Below are 18,480 nucleotides of genomic sequence, written 5' to 3'. Positions count from 1 at the left end.
GCGATGTTGGTGATGGCTTCATGGGCGACAGTCCGTACGAGTACGTACGGAGCAGACAGCAGGCAGCAGACAGCGTCCGAGCTGGGGATGGCATCAGCCGACACAGACCCTCGAGCTCTGCCTGGCGCAACAGTTGTCGACAAAACTTTCGTCGATCTGTGGCGGGTCGACTGCCCGCACGTCCCCTTTTCAACCCGCGAAGCATCGATCGGCCAACTGACCCGCGCTGAGCTGTGCGCGTGTGCAGCATCCAACCAGGCGGTAATTCAGCCCATCAATTGGCGGTCGTCTCTGTGACTTATTAGGCTCGGAGTCATTTTGTCACGACGCTGGTTAGGATGGTAGTGCGTAACTTGCGTGTGCTTGCATGTCTCTCTCTGGTCGCTTCCTCGTTCTTCATGGATGCTCTCATCACAGCCAGGGCGCAGGCGCTTGCAGGTTGGAGACAACCACAACCCCACAGCCTAAAACCTGGCCTTGCCCAGTCAGGCCAGCCTCGGAGCCCTCGTCTCGATCGCACCACCACCACCTTGTCGACAGCAACACAAGGCTCGACGTGCTGGGCTGGACTCAAACCAGGGTTGGGTAGCGCGGCCTCCGGTCCCGCTGCTAGCGTAGGAACCAGCCGTCAGCCGTAGTAATTGTGTGCCATCAGCCCAGCTTGAAGGTCCGGGGGACACCAGCACCAGCGCCAGCTTCAGGGAATCGGGCCTGTCCCTGTCTGCCCAAGCCCCATGGGTACCAATGTCCGTTTGAGACGTGCTGAATTAACTTTGCTCGAACTCCCGGGAATCCGGGCCTCAAGCAGGAGTCTGTGTCGTACTTCGTATCTCCACCACTCAGTCCCCGGCAGAGCGTTCTGCTTCGGGTAAAGGGTGCGAGCTTCGCGTGTTTGCGGGCTATCGTGTCTGCTGAATTGTTGAACGGCACCCGCACCAGCTGCAGCGACCCACAGGCGTCTCAGAAGGTCAGCAATGTTTCATGCCGCCTCGCACGCCATTGGAGGCATGGAAGCTTGAAATGTCGTGGCCGGTGCGCAAACCTCTCCTTCGATAGGCCAACCAGTGGATGTTGTTACTGACGAGGAACCAAATTATCAGAGAGATGCCTTTCGGGCCTTGGAAAACCCAAGCAGATAATTGCGTAGAACGTGCCGGGCCAAGAGCAGAGGCGCGGCAACGAAGGGGGCCAACCGTCAACGCTGGTAGAAGGATGCTGGGAGGGGGCTCTCATTCCACCTCCCCCATCGTTCGGAGCACAGCACCAGTACGGTCCACGGTATGGAGTACGAGTACTTCGTACCAACCACACGGGCAGGAAGGAGCACCTGTCGCGGGTTGCGGCAACTGCCACCCTCCCGATGCATCAGGGCACGGCACGCGGGAACACAAGCGAGCAGGCACGAGTTGCAGCCACACAGTTCTGCAGCAAAAAATGGCTTCCGCCTTGATGCGAAATCCCCAAGCTTCCTTGTCGTCCGCTGCCGACCCTTGTGCCACACCACATCTTTGCCAGCCATGGCCCATTGCCCACTGCAGAGTACCTCGTCTGGCGCGCTCCAGCAAGGAGTCCAGTCCGCACTGGGCCCGTCGAGACGCCTGCCCATCGTGAATCGTTCTCGATTGACGGGCGCGTTGAGGACGTCGCGCAGCCAGTCTGATTGCAAAGCGCCAGCTGACCACCTTGGGGATGGCATCCGTGAAAAAGGAAGTGTTGGGCGTCGGAGCGTGGGCATTGGCTACTCGCCATTGCTGCACGATGTCCGGGACCGCATGTTCGTGCCGTTTGGCCGGCCAAGCTGCTCACCGCATTGTCATCGCCAGCGGAGCGACGGTCACGTCACACGCCGTGCCACCAGGCGTGAGCCATGGGTGCGTTGCCCGCTCTTCCTCGTAACACCAGAAGCATCGCCAACGCCTCCGCGATTGCACCCACGCGCAGCAGCAAAGGATCCACGTGTTGGCAAAGGGCTTTCGTGCAACGTGGAATCTTGGAACGACCAGGAGCCGGGGCCGCCGCACAACGGCCTCACGTGGTGAGTACACTCCTGCGCTGTGCCATGCCCACGCTAAATGGCGTGCGGTGGGCAGGGACGCCGTTGTACAACGTCGGTTTAGTCGGGTCCGTGTCTCGAAGCCGCCGCCGATCCGACCAGTGCACAACGCGGCCCGGCACACGGTTGACCTGGTCTGCACAGAGCTGGGAGACACATCTCGTCCGTAGCACGTTCAACCTGTCCCAACGGTTATTGCTGATTTGTGTCAATTAACAATTCTTTCCAGCAAATAGCCCCGACTCCTGCCACTTCCAAGCACACTCTCGGCCGCCTTCGACGCGTTCAGAGTCCACAAGAGGCCCTGCTGCGCGCCGAACCAATTCAACCCGACGTCCCTAGGGCTGGCCCGGCGTCCCGAGCAGAGACCTACGTTGCGCCACGCACGTTACGCAGGTGCCAACGATATGACGGCAGTCCCCGCCTGATCGGTCGATATCGCCCCCCGGATCGACTCAGGCCACTGGACGGGTGCCCGTTGGATTCTCAAAGCCAAAGTTATCGATGCAAAAATTGTCACGACTTGGGCTTGGGATGGATCTGGACACTTTAGCTGCACCCTCAAGCTCCACGGGTCCGCAATGTGACGCCCTGCAGTGTTTTGATTACGGGGCACAATTACAATCAGGGCGTCATCCGCCAAACGAGACTCTGTCAGCACAGAATCGCATTGAAATGACGTTGAACGCAAGCAATTCGCATCGACAAGAGCCTCATGCCGCACTTCAGGAATGGCTGTGAACCGACGGGATCTAGCGATCGGAATGGGGCGTGTGGTTGTGGACACTTGACACAGAGCCAGGGGTGGTTTTAGCATGACCAAAAATCGCGGGCATGCAGCAATGGCAACCCCCACACGACCTCGGGAGCCGCAGGACGCGAACAGGCAGCTGCTAGTCTCATCCCACCATGACGGTCGCATCCTCGGTCAACTCCACCTCAAACGGCACGGACAACGAACGATACACGTGCCTGCACAAAGGATTATTACCGCTGCTTACTCTTGGTGTTCGACAGAGACGTCGGCCTGCGGATCGCGCATGGAGCTCCCAGCTTCGTTATACGAGCGCCGATTATGTACCAGATATTTTGGAAGAGTCGTCGGCCCCCTTTGCCCACCGCGCTCCCTGCAGATACACTGGTGCGCGTCCTGGTTTAGGTAAGTCGGAGAAAATGGCATTGACCGGCCGTGATAGTGGATCAGGAATAACGGGCCACCGGTCGATATCCACGGCGGACCTTAAAAACCACGATGTTTGCAACGAGGTGGTGAGGATCCACATCAACAGCCCGGGCTGCTGTCACACGTCTCCTGTTGTCAAGCGATTGAGTTTCGGATTCGATTCTGCTTCATCGGGTAAGTAAGCTTCTTCCCACAACGGGGCGGGTGGATAGTGAGTGCCAGCCGGGCAGCCCGTACAGCAAGAGTTCTCCCGGCCAAGCGCGCGGAGGCTGCATGGAAAGACCTGGGGTGGTTGATGGATGAGGCTTCCGAATTTCAAAGCATACCCAAGGACCCTCAGTCACGGAGCACCGCCCACGATCTGGTGGCTCCGACGCATCAACTGGGCATCCTGCCACAAATCCACTCCAAAGCAGATGCATATTCTCGGAATGAGGGCCCAGCATCATCAAAGGCGCCTCTTGGTGACCTCCTCCCCCACTTGGCAGATCTTGGTGCGCCATGCACCTAAATACGTGCACACACTACTTGTATCTGCGTTAGTGGATCAGCGGACGGCGTCCGTGATGACCGGAGGTCCAGGCTTGCCTAGCTCAACGACGCCAGCCCTGCGCCATGGCCACTGCCTGTCGGCGCGTTTCCAAGCTCGCCCTCGTTGCAGTGGCGGCTCTCGCAGCCTTGCACTGGAGATGGACTCGCGAGATCCGCACGCTTCGCCCTGCTGAGTCGCCCCATCGGGCCTGCAGTATTAGCGCACTACCAGGTATCGCGTGCCCCAGTGTCATCTCTCGAATTCTCCGCCAATGTCAGGGTTCGGCGTGGGAATGGGTCCAGAATAATGCAGTCATATGGCGACACGGAGCCCCGAAGAGCTGTCAGGGGTCATCACGATCGGTGTGTGCGAGATGGACGGTGCGGCGGTCGAGGCAGAACACAGCACGCTGGGTACATCAGCTCGAGGGTATCCCGTGACAGCAAATGGATTCCCGTCACGGTCGACTGCTGACTGCAAAATGCCCCTGGTCAGATACGGAGCGTGATTCCTAACCGCTATGCACCTCTCCGGCCATGGCGTGCAGGATGCAACCGCGCACCCCCTATATCAGGGGCAGGGGACAGCTTCGGCACCACCACACGTTTGTGCCTTTGGACCTGGACGAAGCAGCTCACGGCTGCCATCCCCCAGAAGTCGCCTCGGCTGCGAGATTGTTGGTACAGAGATGGATAGCGCCGTCTTGTCGGAGACTTGGTTTTGGGTAGTGCCGCTCACTAAGATCTTGCATGAAGAGTCTGGCGCCAACGCTGATCGAAGACGAGCCGCATCAAGGCTTCCTCAAGATGTCACTCAAGATCCTGCTAACGATGAAAACCCAACCGGAGTTCGGTACCCTCGTTATTCATCAATTCATTGAATGGCAAGTCGGTCAAGCCGGCCCTGGTTCCCTGGAGCCATTCGCCACCTTGCTCGACCCCTCACGCAGGCAGCATCAGCAGGTATGTCCCTGTCGGGGACCGTCGCTCGAGGCCCCTGCAGTGACAACACAGCTGCAGCTGTTCCGTTCGGCCAGGCCCAGTTTACTGACGAGAGCAGAAGCGACATGTTGTCAACAGGGTAGACAGACTTCCTGGTCGGCATGGTTCATGTGCCCGTACGATATTGTGTCATATCATTCGAGTCTCGACCCGCCGAGCAGATATTGCTGAGAGTCGACATTGGCGTGCACCAACGACGGCGGAGCATGTACTCGCTCGCTCTTCGCGATTTAGCGGCGGAAGCAGCGATCTGGCGTTGAACAGCCATCTTGCAGGCTGGGCGATGACCAAGCTCCAGTGGAGCGGCGTCGGAAACGTGGGTGGCGTCCAGGATCCAGCGACGGCGCAGCGGTCGGCGCGCCTGTTCCCGAACGACGGCGCCCGTGGCTCCGGCTGGCTAGCGACGTGGATGGGCTTCTTGTGGCCAGTAGCTGCGGCCATGGCATCAGGGACGGCCCTAGACGCGGCAGCCTGGTGGCCTACGGTAGCTCCCTTCTCTATTCATGGAGAGCAGACGACGCTGACGGCGGGGCGCGACAGAGACGGTGAGTTCAACATCAACCTCGTGCTTGGACATGGCCTCGGAGAGGTCAATCGCCAGGGGCATGTGTCGGCCGGCTGGCTCAGGCATCTCCCTCTCCTGAGGCAGCCAGCTCATTTGCCGCGGCCGTCGCATAGGATCCGGCAAGAGGAAAAGGGCCATTTCACTGAGTGAGTGCTGTGGACAGCCATGGCGGGACGCACACGCCCCTGAGGTGGCCACGCCCCTTGGCCGTCTCGTTCGCCTCGAGAGCGGCAGCGACACGGCACGCGCAGCGCGAGTCGTAAGCCCTGTTGACTTGTATGATGCCGGGGCGCATCTTGGCGCAAGCGACGTCACGCCAGGCCGGCACAATCGACTTTTCGAAATCAGACGTGAGTTTACGCTTCGTTGACACGAGGCCAAGCAGGACGTTGCAAAGCCCCGTAGGCGCTGCAGTGCAGTATCCATATCCATGGCGATGCGGAACATTTTGCTAACCGATGGTTTTCGGGGGTGGGTACGGCGCCCGGGGAGTGCCCTGTTCACTAATCTCGGGAGGACCGACTCGCGAGCCCCCGGTGACCTGGCACTGAGCGTACTGTGTGGGTGTCTTGGGCCAGACTGTCTGGCTCTGATAGGCGCGATCGCGTGTGGCCGGGCATGGAGGGGGGTGTCGCGATGGATGGTGGGATGGATGGTGACCCAGCCACCCAAGCACCCAAGCCGCCACGCCACCCCTCCTCCCCCGCTGAGTTTGCGGCAGAAGCCAAACACCTTGCTTGGGCTCCCTGTCTGTGCCCAGAGGAGCTGAGCAGCGCAGACGGACGCCGCGTGCAGGGCCAGCAGGGGCGGGCAGGGCCATCAAGATCCGTCATCGAAGGGCATGGTCGCCACTCGCAGGCGGCGAACGCGGAGTTAAGCTCGTCATTGTGCGTTCTCGCGACCCTCCCCGACGACCTCGTCACCCGGGCGCGGCGGCGGAGGGTTGCACGGGCACGATTGACTGCTCGTCCACATACCAGAAATCAGGCGAGGCCGCAGAAGTTGGGGGCGTCGGTGAAGGAAGCCAGGCGAGAAGCGACGTCAGTGACGATTCTCGAGAGAGAGAGACGCCGCTCAACGTCCGCTAGTACGAATTCATCGGGCGCTTCGTCGCCCTTTCTCTTCATGGCCGTGGCCCTTTGGAGAACGCACAGGACAGGCAGCTATGTTCCGTTTGGCTGGATTCGGCGGTCCAGTTCCCCTCGACCCCCGGCACCTGCAAGCGCGCAAGTCATGGCTGGCGATCCGCGCTCTTCGGGGTCGTCAACCGGGAGTCGCCGACTTGATGGGCAACGGGCCTCTCTGCGGCGGCGTCTGAGTGCTTGAGCACGCACGCGCGATACCCACTCTCGACCATGTTTGGATGCGCCCCCCTGACGCTCCAGAGGGAACGGTGATGGAGGGGAGCTGAGAGGCGCCCAAGATGCCAAGGTGCCGTCATCGACAGCGATGGATGGGGAGAAGGTCCCCGGTCGAAAGAATACCCAAGACGAGTTTGGACTTGCGTGTTGGCTCGTGCGTCGTTCAGAGCCTCGACAGCCACAGCCACCTGTCCGTCGTCTTCGCTGCCGCGCCCAGCGCATGCATACAAGGACACACATACGCACATGCAGAGCTGGCCATGTGAGATTGCGACACGTGCCGGGCCCCTGGCCCTTTGTGGCTGGCCGGACGGGCGTGTCGCGCCCGAGTCTGCCACAGTATGCAGCTCTCGCCTCTCTCTCTCTCCCGCTCGCTCGCCACACATGGCCGCAGCCGCCCTCTCGCCCTCTGCCAGCCGAACCTCCCTGTCTCGCTGGCGCTGAAGAAGAGGTGAGCTGGGGCTGGAGAGAGCGAGCTGGGGGGTGAGGGGAGGTGAGACGTTGCGTGCGCGCGGGGGTTATTGTTCAGCCCAAGGGGCCCCCGGACGCATGCCTGTCCACATGCCTGCTCGCCCTCTGCCTCTGCTTGGGCGTGGTGCGTTGCGGAACCCCCCCACCTCTCTTTCTGCTGACCCCGGCAGGCGGAGCAGGGGACGAGGATTCGACGTCGAGGTTCCTCTCGCACTCAGCCAGCAGCAGCCAGCAGCAGCAGCAGCAGCTCGCACACTCCGCATTTCCCGGGCAATTGCACGGGCGAACTTTTTGACGCGCTCGTCTTGGGTGGGGTGACGAGAGAAAGCGGGCAATCCCGAGGAGAAGCCATTCGACGGCAGCAGAACAGAGAGAGGAAGAGAGAGCGAGGCACAGCAATATTCGATGGTCCTATCGAGCAGATGCCGATGGGTCGTGGTTCTCGTTGCCAGCCAGCCTGCCAGGCGCCAAGGCCGCCATCACACGCATTTTGCATACCCCCGGATTGCTTGGGGCGTTCCATGTTCTGTAACACGTCAGGTCGCAACAAGCCTCTGTCGCGGGGCCATACATGCCATGCCATATCATGCCAGGCCATGCTTATTACTTACCTGGAGGCTGTCGTCGGTCCGTCTGGCTGGGCTGTGACAACGACGAGTGACCCCATGCCCTCCCTGCCTACCTTGCAACCTTCCTTGCTCAGGCTGCCGTCCCGTCCTGCCCTCTCCGTCAGTTCGTCCTCGTCCTCATCCTGGCGCTCGTCCGCCCGCTCGGCCAGCCCACCCCACGCGGGCAGACGCGCCGCTCTCCGCCGCCGCCGTCGCGGCGCGTCTTCGTCGTCGAGCCCCTCCCCCCCATCCGCTCTCCCCTCCTCTCCCCTGTTGTCCCCTCTGCCCCTTACCCTATCTTTCCGAAGGGGGGCATTGTTTTACGGTGACAGCACTACTAGTAGTAGTAGTACTATGCACATACTCGGCTCCATGTAAGTGCAGTTCGCACGCGTCGGGCGGCGGCGGCGGCGGCGGCGGCAGCAGCATGCTGGGGTACCGGGGTTCTATGCGCTATGCGCTACACGCTGTACGGGGGGCGCGTGCTCGTTCTTGCATCTCATCTCCCCTGCCTTTCTTTCCTCTTCGTGTGAGAGGGACAACGGGGGTGAGGGGCACCGAAGGCTGACAGGTAGGATGTCTAATACGTCGCCGGGCTCGAGACTCGGCACCCTAACCATCCATCCAACCCATCCAGCCACCCACCCATCCACGCGGTGAGGGCATCGATATCAACATCAATATCAAAGAAATAAAAGTACTCTTTATATGCATGCGTGTCAGGTGCTCGCCCAGTCGCTTATCCCTCAACCCATGTCCATCCCCCTCGTCCAATCCCCCATCCAATTCGCCGGGCCCCCTCCCCCCCATGGAATCAGTTTTCTTCCCTCCCCCCCCGGTCAGTCAGTCGGTGTCTGCTGTCTGTCTGTCGGCCCTGTTGCGGCTGGCCTTGTTGCGCACGCCCAAGTCCACCGCCGCCTTGCACCGCCCACACACTCGAACACTGCAACTGCATTTACCCGTACTCCGTACTGAACTCCGTACGCCTTGGCAAGGACCCTCCCCCCCCCCCCGGGCCCCTTGCCAACAGGTGATATGTCGACCGTGGACCCTATATTCCCCCGATGTCGAGCCAGTCTCACCCTTGATCCCGGACATTATGCTCCCGTTGCGGACGCCGACGCCGTTCACACGGCCGAGAGCCCGAGAACCCGGCACCCTCTCGCATCGTCGTGCTCCGCCGTGCTCTACTACGTGAAATGGTTACGCCCACTCTCTTCACTCCGTAACGACACAAGAAGCACGTCGGCAGAAAACACGTATTTCAAATCAAACAATTTCATGTGCTTTTCCTTGTTAAACTACAAGTGCTTCTATGAGCCAGACAGTCGTCCTCGGCCCAGGGCCTGCGGCGTCATGACTGCATGCAGCCTGCTCCAGACTGGCAAGGGGCCAGGCAACGGAGCCGAAGAGACGTCTTCAACGCCTATCCATGTCGGCAGACAGTCATGTCGCGGCTCGACGAGTCCTCTCCGTCCGTCATCAATCTCGTCTATCAACATGCAACGCAACCACAACCTTGTTGTGGCACCTCAAGCAGGTGTGTGTGTCCCTCGACTCAAGAAAATATTACCCTCCGAGAGGTAAAGCAAAACAAGCAAGGAAAAGATGGCGAGGTCCGGTCCTGGATGCGTCGGAACAACAACAGCCTGGGCAAATGGCCGGAACCGCGGGTTGCAAAATGGAACACAATGAACATGGGGTCGCGGATTCCGTGCGTCCCCCGTCTAGTTGAAAACAACCATCCCAGTCCTCTATCGAACGCCGTTAAAGTGCCGTGTGTGTCGCCTTACGGCTCGCTCGGGCGCGCCCAACTCGGGCTCAGTGCCGAAGTCAACGCGTCAAAAGTTTGGATTACTCTTTACCATCGACGGTTGCCAAGGGGCTGGCTGTTGGCGTTGGCTGGAAACAGCTGTTAGCTCCGGCTGAGCGCGCCCGAGACTATAAACTAATAATTACGCTTACCTCTACCGCCGCCACGTCCACGTCCGTAACCCCAACCGCGGCCACCGCCGCCACCACCGAAGCGAGCCATCTCGGCAAGGCGAGGATCAATCTGCTGCTTGGCCTCCTGGAGGACATTGACAAGATCACGCGCCTGCTTCTGGTCTGAAACGATTACGTTAGCCTTCGAGTGCTTCAAGTATTGAAAACGGGTTACTCACTGTCAGTGGTGAAGAAGGTAATGGCAGTGCCCTTCGCGCCAGCACGACCCGTGCGGCCAATTCGGTGGATATAATCCTCCGAGTTGTTGGGGTAGTCGTAGTTCAACACATGAGTGATGTTGCGAACATCTTGAAACACGTCAGGTTAGCAGGCGAAATTGGGGTTGCAAAGCAACGTCCATCGTGGTCACGGAATAGGCGAAGACGGCCACGTATATGGGTCAACGGCTAGCTTCACTCCTGAGCAGATTGGGGCAATCCAAGTGCGACAAATGCCATCCATCCTGGGAAGAGGCGGTCACCGGGTCCTCGGGTCAGGGAGCCTTGGGAGACAAGCTTGATCAGGTCAAGAGATGCCAACCTCCACGGTTGTACCACGGGAGTACGGTACGACTTGTGGAAATGCGAGTAGCAAGAGAGCCAGCTACACAGCGGATCAAGACTCCTGGGTCGGAGAACCAAGTGGACACGGGCACGTCAGGCAGATTCGCACAAGTAAGAGAGCCCCTAGTAGACACGAGAGTAAAGCGCAGCAAGAGTTTTGCTGGGTGATGCCACGAGGGAGGGAGGGGGAAGCAAGGGTCACTCACCGATACCACGCGACGCGACGTCGGTGGCAACCATGATGGGGCTCTTTCCAGTCTTGAACTGGTCCAAGACCCAGTCACGCTCGTTCTGCTGCTTGTCGCCGTGGATAGCTGCTCGAGAGTCAGTAAAGCGGTTCACAGAGGCGTTCTGTTACACTGCGGGTTGACTTACAAAGCGCAGGCCAACCGTCCTGGCGCAGGAAGCGGGTGATCTCATCGGCAACGCGCTTCGTGCCGACGAAGATAAGGATCTTGTTGTCCTTGTTGTCCATGACCTTCTCCATGTGCTTGATCATGCGGTCTCGCTTCTCCATGTCGCTGACAACCTCGACAATCTGAGTAATGCGGTGGTTTGCTGACAGGTCCATGGAGCCGATGTTGACCTGAATGAAGTCGTTGAGGAAGTCAGAGGCCATGGCACGGACCTCCTTGGGCCAAGTGGCAGACCACATGAGAGTCTGTCGGTCAGGTCGGATCTGCTCAATGATCTTGCGGATCTGGGGCTCGAAACCCATGTCCAGCATGCGATCAGCCTCGTCGAGGACAAGATAGGTCACACGGCGCAGGTTGGTCTTGCCGGCCTCGAGCATGTCGATCAGGCGTCCAGGAGTGGCGATGCAAACTTCGACGCCACGGGAGAGGTCGCGGATCTGGGGTCCCTTGGGGACGCCACCGTACACGCAAGTGTTGCGGATACGAGAGGACCGACCGAACTTGGTGATCTCCTGCTGAATCTGAACAGCAAGCTCACGGGTGGGGGCGAGGACCAGGACAATGGGGCCGTCGCCAGGCGCGAGAAGGGGCTGGGCGTTGATGTGGACAATGGCCGGGAGACAGTACGTCAGGGTCTTTCCGGAACCGGTCTCCGCAATACCGACGACGTCGCGACCAGACAGGGCCATGGGCCAGCCCTGGGACTGAATAGCAGTGGGCGCGGGGAAACCCTGAGCCTTGACTTCGTCCATGACATATCGGGGGAAGCCGGCTTCGTCGAACGTCTCAACAGGCTTGGGCACCTCTCGGCCGGCGATGGTCATCTGATGCTTGCGGCGGAAGGCATCAACCTCCGCCGACGAGCGAGCGGTCACCTCAGGGCTCTCCTTGTAGAAGGACTTCTCGAACTTGGGCATGGTAGAGAGGTCTAGAAGATTGTTAGTGGAATCATCGGTCTGGTTGCTCGGAAAATGCTTACCCCAAGTCTGCTTCTGCAGTCCAGCGCCGAGAGCGCTCATCCGGTCACCACCGCCGCCGCCGCCGTAGCCGCCTCCGTAGCCGCCACCACCGTAGCCACCACCGTTGCTGTAGCCATTTCCGTTGCTATATCCACCGCTGTGCGTTGGCAAGTCTCGTCAGCAAAGCTGTCACAAGCTGAAATGGCAGGAGGCGAGAGATAGATCGTCCACCCGCGTTCGCCTGGTAGTGGGTGGGTGCGCGCGACGCCGCACGAGGCATCACCAGACTCCTGAATATGTTCAAAGACTTACCCTGCGCCGTAGCCGCCGCCGCCGTATCCGTTGCGGTCTCCGCCGCGATCGCTTCGATCACGGCCGTAGCCTCCGCCACCGTAGCCACCACCGCCTCGACCACCGTAGCTGGACATGTTTGACAAGTCGTCTGGGGTCGTTCCCTGATGAGGAGGAAAAAATGAGTGTCGGGGAGGTGTTATCGGGTTCTGCTTTGATGATTTGTCCTCGAAACGACGATGAAAGGAGTGCGGGTCGGGGTGGTCGTTTGATGTTGCGAGGAAGATGATGTTTGGGGGGAACCACAGGTGGCCGCGCTGCTCCAAACTTTTTTCCCTTTGGGCTGCCTGGCTGCGCCTTGCCTTTCCAAAGTCCCTTCCCGAAATTTTCTGGCGCTAGGAAAAACTCGTTTTGCCGCCACCGAGCCTGCCCGATTGGTCTAGCCGTTGCTTACATAATCGCTCGCCTGGCTCCTGTGCGCCACAGCTACCCTACACGCGGTCGTTCCTTTGTTGGCGATGTCTCCCCTTGCCTGTGAGCATCCGCTGGCACGTAACCGTGCGCGTGTTTCCATAGACTTATTTCCTGCTGGAGGGTGCGAACTGTGGCCCTGTGCTTGTGCATGATACACTTGGTGCCTTGCCGTGTTTGGCTTTGGCAGTCCTTGCCGATGGCTTCTATCACTCCTCGGGCACGGGTGGCCCAAGCGTTCCCAAGCCCGCCATGCCATTAGCTCATATACAGCGTAGAGACTGAGATGCTGCCGGACACCGTTCATCACGGCCCACAGTACAATTCAGCCAGTATTTGCATATGCGGGGAGAAAGTCTGCTACAGGTTTGTTTGGCAGAGTGACGATGGGTCCCTGGCGGGACATGCAGTCGGCATCCAGTCAGCCATGAAGGAATAGATAGGCGCAACGAGGCTGTAAGACAGTAGCACAACAAAGATCAGACCATGAATCAAGGGGCGGCCCGTGCCACCGAACGTCTATTATCCGAACCCAACCAGGCCGCACCGGCATTCTATTCTTGGCAATACAAGTTTTTGCTCCAGCACTCCAAAACAGATACATCAAATGTGGCGTCCCAAGCACATTTGCGCCGCCGGAGCGGCCAATCACCCTCTACTCTCGAGAAACGTCGCGGCCAAAGGCCTTGGACTTGAGCCAGTCCACGATGACCAGAACACGGTTTCGAGCTGCAGATTGAAAGCATTAGTAAACCAAAATCGAACACAGTGTGAAAAGAGCTGGAGACTCACTGCTGAAGCACATGGACAAGTAGGCGCTCCGCCAGAATAAGTACGTCATCCTACCGCCGGTGGCCAGGTTACCGTTCCACCAGCTCACATCGGCCACTGCCTTCTCGCTGCCAATGTACGCCAGGCTGCCCTGGTGGCTGTAGCGGAAGGGCTTGATGTCCTTGACCCTGCGAAGCTGCTTCTCAAGCTTCTCGATCTCCTCGGCGGACTCGGCGGCGTTTCCGGCCTGCAGGTTCATCTTGCTGCTGAGCTCCTGGATGCGAGACTCCTGAGCCTCCGTCTTGGCCATGTTGTTGAACAGGCGGGCGAGGAAGCCACCCTCCTGAGACGCAACCTGGGCCGTGGGCGCATAGCCGGCGACAGCACAGTCGCCGATGGCCCAGATGTCGCGGGTGCCTTGCACCACCAGGTATTCGTTGACAGCGAGGCCGCGGCGGGAATCCTTCTGCGCGGGGATACGAGCCATGAGGTCCTTCACGATGGGCCTGACGGCGTTACCGGTAGCCCAGACGAGGAGACCGTAGGGGATGACCATTCGTTCCTTGGATCCATCGGGGCGGGAGATCTCGGCCTCGACGGTGTTGTTGGTGACCTTCTTGACCATGGTCTTGGTCTTGATGTCGATCTTCTCCTCGCGCAGAGTGTTCTCGGTATAGTCAATCAGCTGCTTGGAGAAGGATGGCAGAACGTTGGGCAGGGCTTCGATGAGAGTGACCTTGAAGCGCGGGCTGATCTCGGGAACCAACTTCTTGATGTCCTCCTCGAAGAAGTCCTGAAGCTCGCCGGCAAACTCCACACCAGTGGGGCCGCCGCCGACGACAACCATGTGCATCAAGCGATCGATCTCGTCGCTGCTCTGGTCCTTGAAGGCAGCCGTCTCGACGCAGTCCATGATCTTCTTGCGAATGCGCTGGGCATCGCCAATCTCCTTGAGGAAGCAGCTGTGCTCCCTGACACCGGGGATACCGAAGGTTGCATTCTCGGCGCCAACGCCAATGACGAGCATGTCGTAAGGAATCTCCGTCTCCGAAATCGCGCCCTTGATTTCCGAGTTGTCCACAATCTTGACAACCTTGCGGTCCGGGTCGATGGTGGAGGCCTCGGCTTCGTAGTACTTTACGGCAGCCTTCTTGTGGCGGAGAATGGCGCGAACGGGCTCCATGATAGAGCGGTGCTCGATAGTGCCAGTGGTGCACGAGGGCAGCAGGGGAGTGAAGAGGAAGTAGTTTCGCGGCGACACGACGACGACATTGTAGTTCTCGGTGTCGAGCTTCTTGAGCAAGGCGACAGAGCCCCAGCCGGTTCCTAGATGGACGTCAGTAAGGGTCTTTTCGGGGGTTCCGATGTCGCTGACGCACCGAGGATGACGAGCGTCTTCTTTGTAGGATCAGCCTCGTACTGCGGCTCGGGGTGGCGGTCGTCGTAGATGATGTAGACGGTGTAGCCAGCCAGTCCAAGCACGGAGAGGTAGGTCAACCTCCACATCCACCGGAAAGTCTTGCGCAGCTTGCCGGGCTTAGGCTTGGGGGCCTCATCGGCGTAGGCTCTCCGGAAGGCCAGGCGGCCGGTGGTCTGCAGGCGCATGGCCACGGTCGGGCGCGCGGCAGAGCGCAGAGACGGCGTTGTCCTAGAGGCCGTCGAGAAGGCTCTGGGGGCGGCGACAGTCTGCCGAGGCGCCAATTGAGCTGCCCTGGCGAGGGCGGCGCCCATGGCTCGCGACGAGGAGGGCATCGCGCCGGAGCGTCCGGGGGGCGAGCTGGACAAATGCGCAGTCGCAGACGCAGTGACGGAGCAACGGCCAACTGTGCGGCGCAATGCGGGTGGCCTGGCGGCGGAATGAGCCAGCCAAAGTCGATGTGCTGGGAGAGCTGCTTGGGGGAGGAGGAGAGGTCGGACAGAGCGAGGCCGCAGAAAGAATTGGGAAATCTCGACGCTCGCACTAAGATAATAAGCTGCTGCGAACACTATCGCTGGGTACCTCATGCGCGGCGGTGGCTCTACAGGGCGGGCGGGTGACGCCTGCGCTTGGCTCGCTAGCCGTTCTGCCGGGGGCGGACGCCCTGCGCCGGGTCCCTCTGGGGGCCCTGGGGCTTTTTTTTTGGGCTCTGCAAAATGACGCAGGAAAAATTTCTTTAACAGATCCAGTGGTCGCCGAAATAGCTCCGCAAAGCATCGCCCGCAATGGGTCAGTGAGCCCTCGCTGGCGGGTTACTGTTCTTTATTATCCACCTCTTGACGACCTGTGTGCTTGATCTCGAGTCGCGGTTGGGCTGGCCGTGTGTCAATGCGATGCTGCGGAGCCGATGCGCGCGCCTGCAGCGGACCGCCATCGGACTACCGGTAGGCAAAGGATGACGCTATGCATTTTCGTGGTCTGCTCGTACGTGACTCCTTTGCCCTCCGATATCTGCCGGTCGCCCTGGTGCGCGGGTTCCGGGGACTCGGATGCTCCCGCAGATCGGTGAAGACACAGGAAGTGCAACGCTACACTGCCTTGATGCAGCAAGGCAGTACCGTGCCTGATCTACGAAGCGATAACAGTGGACTGCACCCCATCTGGTTGTAATATTGGCTGTGACTGGGTACCGAGGCTCCATTAGGTTGGACCGCTGCCTTTCCTACGAGTCACCTGGGCTGTCCCGGAACCAGGCTGGAGCCAGAGGTCGGCTGGAAGGAGGCAGAACCCGGCGGCATCTTCCTCGCCCACGTGTGAATCGACGCCGATTTGGTTTGGCCGTCTGCCATTGGCGCGCGGAGAGACGCGCTTTCACATGGGAGAGTAGCTACGTGACGCCTCTCGCGCGCCCATCGTCTTGGAGAGCGAGAGCTGGCCCGCGCTTGGTGCCCTGAGCACCAGGGCGGCCCTGTCTCCTTGGAGTGCTTGCCAGTATTGGCCGTCCGCCACATCCCTCTCATCCGTCCCGGGCAGAAGGGTCTCTCCTCGCAACAGCTCAGTGTCAAGCTCAATGGAAAGCTCAATGACTCCCGTGCGCCCGAGACTACTAGATCCTTGTGTCCGCCTACTCTTTGGGCCCAAGCCGTCGGACAGCTCGCAACAAAAGCTGCCCTTTGCTTCGTGATTGATCTTGCCTTTCTGGCTGGCCGGGGCGAGACACAACCGTTGCGGTGCGGACCGCGTCATGAGACGTCGAGGTCCGGGCGCGATCCCACTGTTCATCAGCCCCAGCCGTCTCGTTGACACAGTAAAAAAGGAAGGGCTCAAATAATTGAACAGTCATGTGGCTTGTGTGAATTGGAATCTGCGGCATGGTTTTGGGTGAACCTCGACGTTGCCCAGAGCGGCGCGAGGTCTCGAGCCGCAACAGCAACTCGGGCGCGCCCACTCATAACAGGCGCTGTTGCACATGCAGATTGGTAACGAGGTCGATGCTGCAATTGTGACAACCCAAGGCACGCTTCGATAAAACTGCGATGTTGTACGATGCCAAACTTTCTCAAGATACCGCGTCGGATTGACAGCCTGTGCCAACCTTGGCAGGAGAAGAACGTGTGCGGGCGGCGGCAGCTCCTCTCGGTTGCTCCTTCTGCGTATTGTGCTTGCTGGCGGGCTACGTACCTACTGACGATAAGACACTGAACACTGGCTCGCTCGCTCGCTCGGTCGACCTCAACCACCCCCTCCCTCCCGCCTCATCTCCATCTCCATGTGCACTCATCCATCCGTACCCAATGCCACCCAAAACCTCGCCCGCCCGGCGTCGTCTCATCCAGTGGCCGAATCTTTGGCCGCCTGTCAACAGACTGGAGCACGGCACCCTCGCCGCTCGCCTTGCTCTCCGCCCACCCTCGATCCCGGACCCTGGTCGCCTCGCGATGCCCGGCAAGCCCTGAAACCAGCGCTGCGACACTCTAGCCCCCCTCCGCAGCGGCTCCTTTGTCGCACTTTGATCCATCTCGCCACTCGACCAGGCCGTCCCTCCAGCCACAGGCGCCATAGTTCGACACCGGACGCGGGGGACTGCCGTAGCGTCCCGTGTCCAAGCCGTGTCCGACCCGTCTCCAACGGGGGCAAGGGGCGCCGCGTCACAACTTCGTCGTGAGGCACCAGCGTTCCATGCTACGTACTTGCTCTCACGGGCCTCGCGCGAGACCGGCTTGTTGACCCTTCAGGCGATCCGTCGTTTTACATGCCAAGATTTGGTGGCTAACGTTCGGCCCCGCGCCAGATTCTCATCGTGACCACGGCTTAGTCTTCGCCTCGTCTTCCCCAGCTGGTTCATGTTTGACACGCTCAAGCCCCTGAGGAACCATGAACTGTTGCCGCTGCCGCCCTCGCTCGAGTCCCATCTCTCGTCCCAGTCCCGCTCGTCGCGTGCAAAAGACCCCTTGCGGCTGTGATGACATCCGTTTGCAGGCTGCCTCCCCTGTCCTTGGACACCTTTCTAGCCTCGGGAATCCCTACTTGCTCGTGTCTTCCAGATGCTCCTGCTCTCGCCTTCATTCTTTCTGCCAATATTTCTACTCGACCTATACTACGTGCTCCTTGTCTTTGCGTTCGCTTCGCTTTTGTTCCGATTTGAAGGGCCGGCCCCTTCTTTCATGACTCTTCGGGAAGGCTCATGCTTGTCGTGAATCAGCCAGCCTGGTTTGCTTCTCTCTTCTCACGTCGAAGGCATTGTCAAATTACACAACGACGCGCCAAGTAGACCGTTTCCTGTCATGTGTTGAAGCACCTGTACTTACGGCCACTCCCACCAACGTCACTCGTTACAAGATACCCATCCTCGGCCATTGCTCGACAAGGAGACATGGTTCCGCTGGTAGAACGAGCCGCTGGCCATCTGGCCCGTGGCGAGCCTCCCCAGAACCCCAAGTTCGCCGGGTTTCCCTCGTGGACGAGAGACGACGAAAGCGAGGATGAGCCAGAGCCCGCAGGCCTCCGAACGAGACGCAGGAACACCAAGCGTCGTGTCAGAGAGAGAGGAAGTCGATTACCACCCGATGCGGCCGACGCTGCTATACGACTAGGCTCTTCACCACCCCACCAGCGCTCATCGTCCAAGAGAAGCCTCTTGAGAGATGTTGTCAAGCCGATAGTGGGGAAGCTGGTTGGAAAGGAGCCCGGGAATGAGACCAGTGACAACGACAACAGCAGTCCGGAAAGCGAGCCGCCAACTCCAACTGCCAGCGCGGCTCCTGCTGCCAACCCACCGCCTCCGCCGCCTCCGACTAGCCTTTCCTCGCCTTCCACTCCTCCTGCCTCCACG

At 59.9% G+C, this 18,480-nt stretch overlaps 2 protein-coding genes across 2 annotated transcripts; both read right to left on the bottom strand.

Annotated features, from left to right (window-relative positions):
* Nucleotides 1–9,635: 9,635 nt before the first annotated feature.
* PLICBS_005755 (ATP-dependent RNA helicase dbp2) lies at nt 9,636–12,126 on the bottom strand (the record flags this gene model as incomplete). Its single annotated transcript, XM_018319453.2, has 7 exons — nt 9,636–9,676; nt 9,740–9,883; nt 9,940–10,068; nt 10,530–10,637; nt 10,699–11,667; nt 11,719–11,855; nt 12,011–12,126. The coding sequence occupies 7 exons, from the start codon at nt 12,124–12,126 to the stop codon at nt 9,636–9,638; spliced, it is 1,644 nt and encodes a 547-aa protein (XP_018181927.1).
* Nucleotides 12,127–13,115: 989 nt separating this feature from the next.
* On the bottom strand, nt 13,116–14,962 carry PLICBS_005754 (NADH:ubiquinone oxidoreductase; the record flags this gene model as incomplete). Its single annotated transcript, XM_018319452.1, has 3 exons — nt 13,116–13,189; nt 13,253–14,557; nt 14,611–14,962. 3 exons carry the CDS (start codon nt 14,960–14,962, stop codon nt 13,116–13,118), a joined length of 1,731 nt encoding a protein of 576 aa, XP_018181926.1.
* Between the last annotated feature and the right edge of the window lie 3,518 nt (nt 14,963–18,480).

The sequence above is a fragment of the Purpureocillium lilacinum genome (assembly GCF_023168085.1).
Source record: "Purpureocillium lilacinum CBS 284.36 DNA, scaffold_4, whole genome shotgun sequence".
Classification (NCBI taxonomy): domain Eukaryota; kingdom Fungi; phylum Ascomycota; class Sordariomycetes; order Hypocreales; family Ophiocordycipitaceae; genus Purpureocillium; species Purpureocillium lilacinum.
This window is presented reverse-complemented; position numbering and strand designations above follow the sequence as displayed.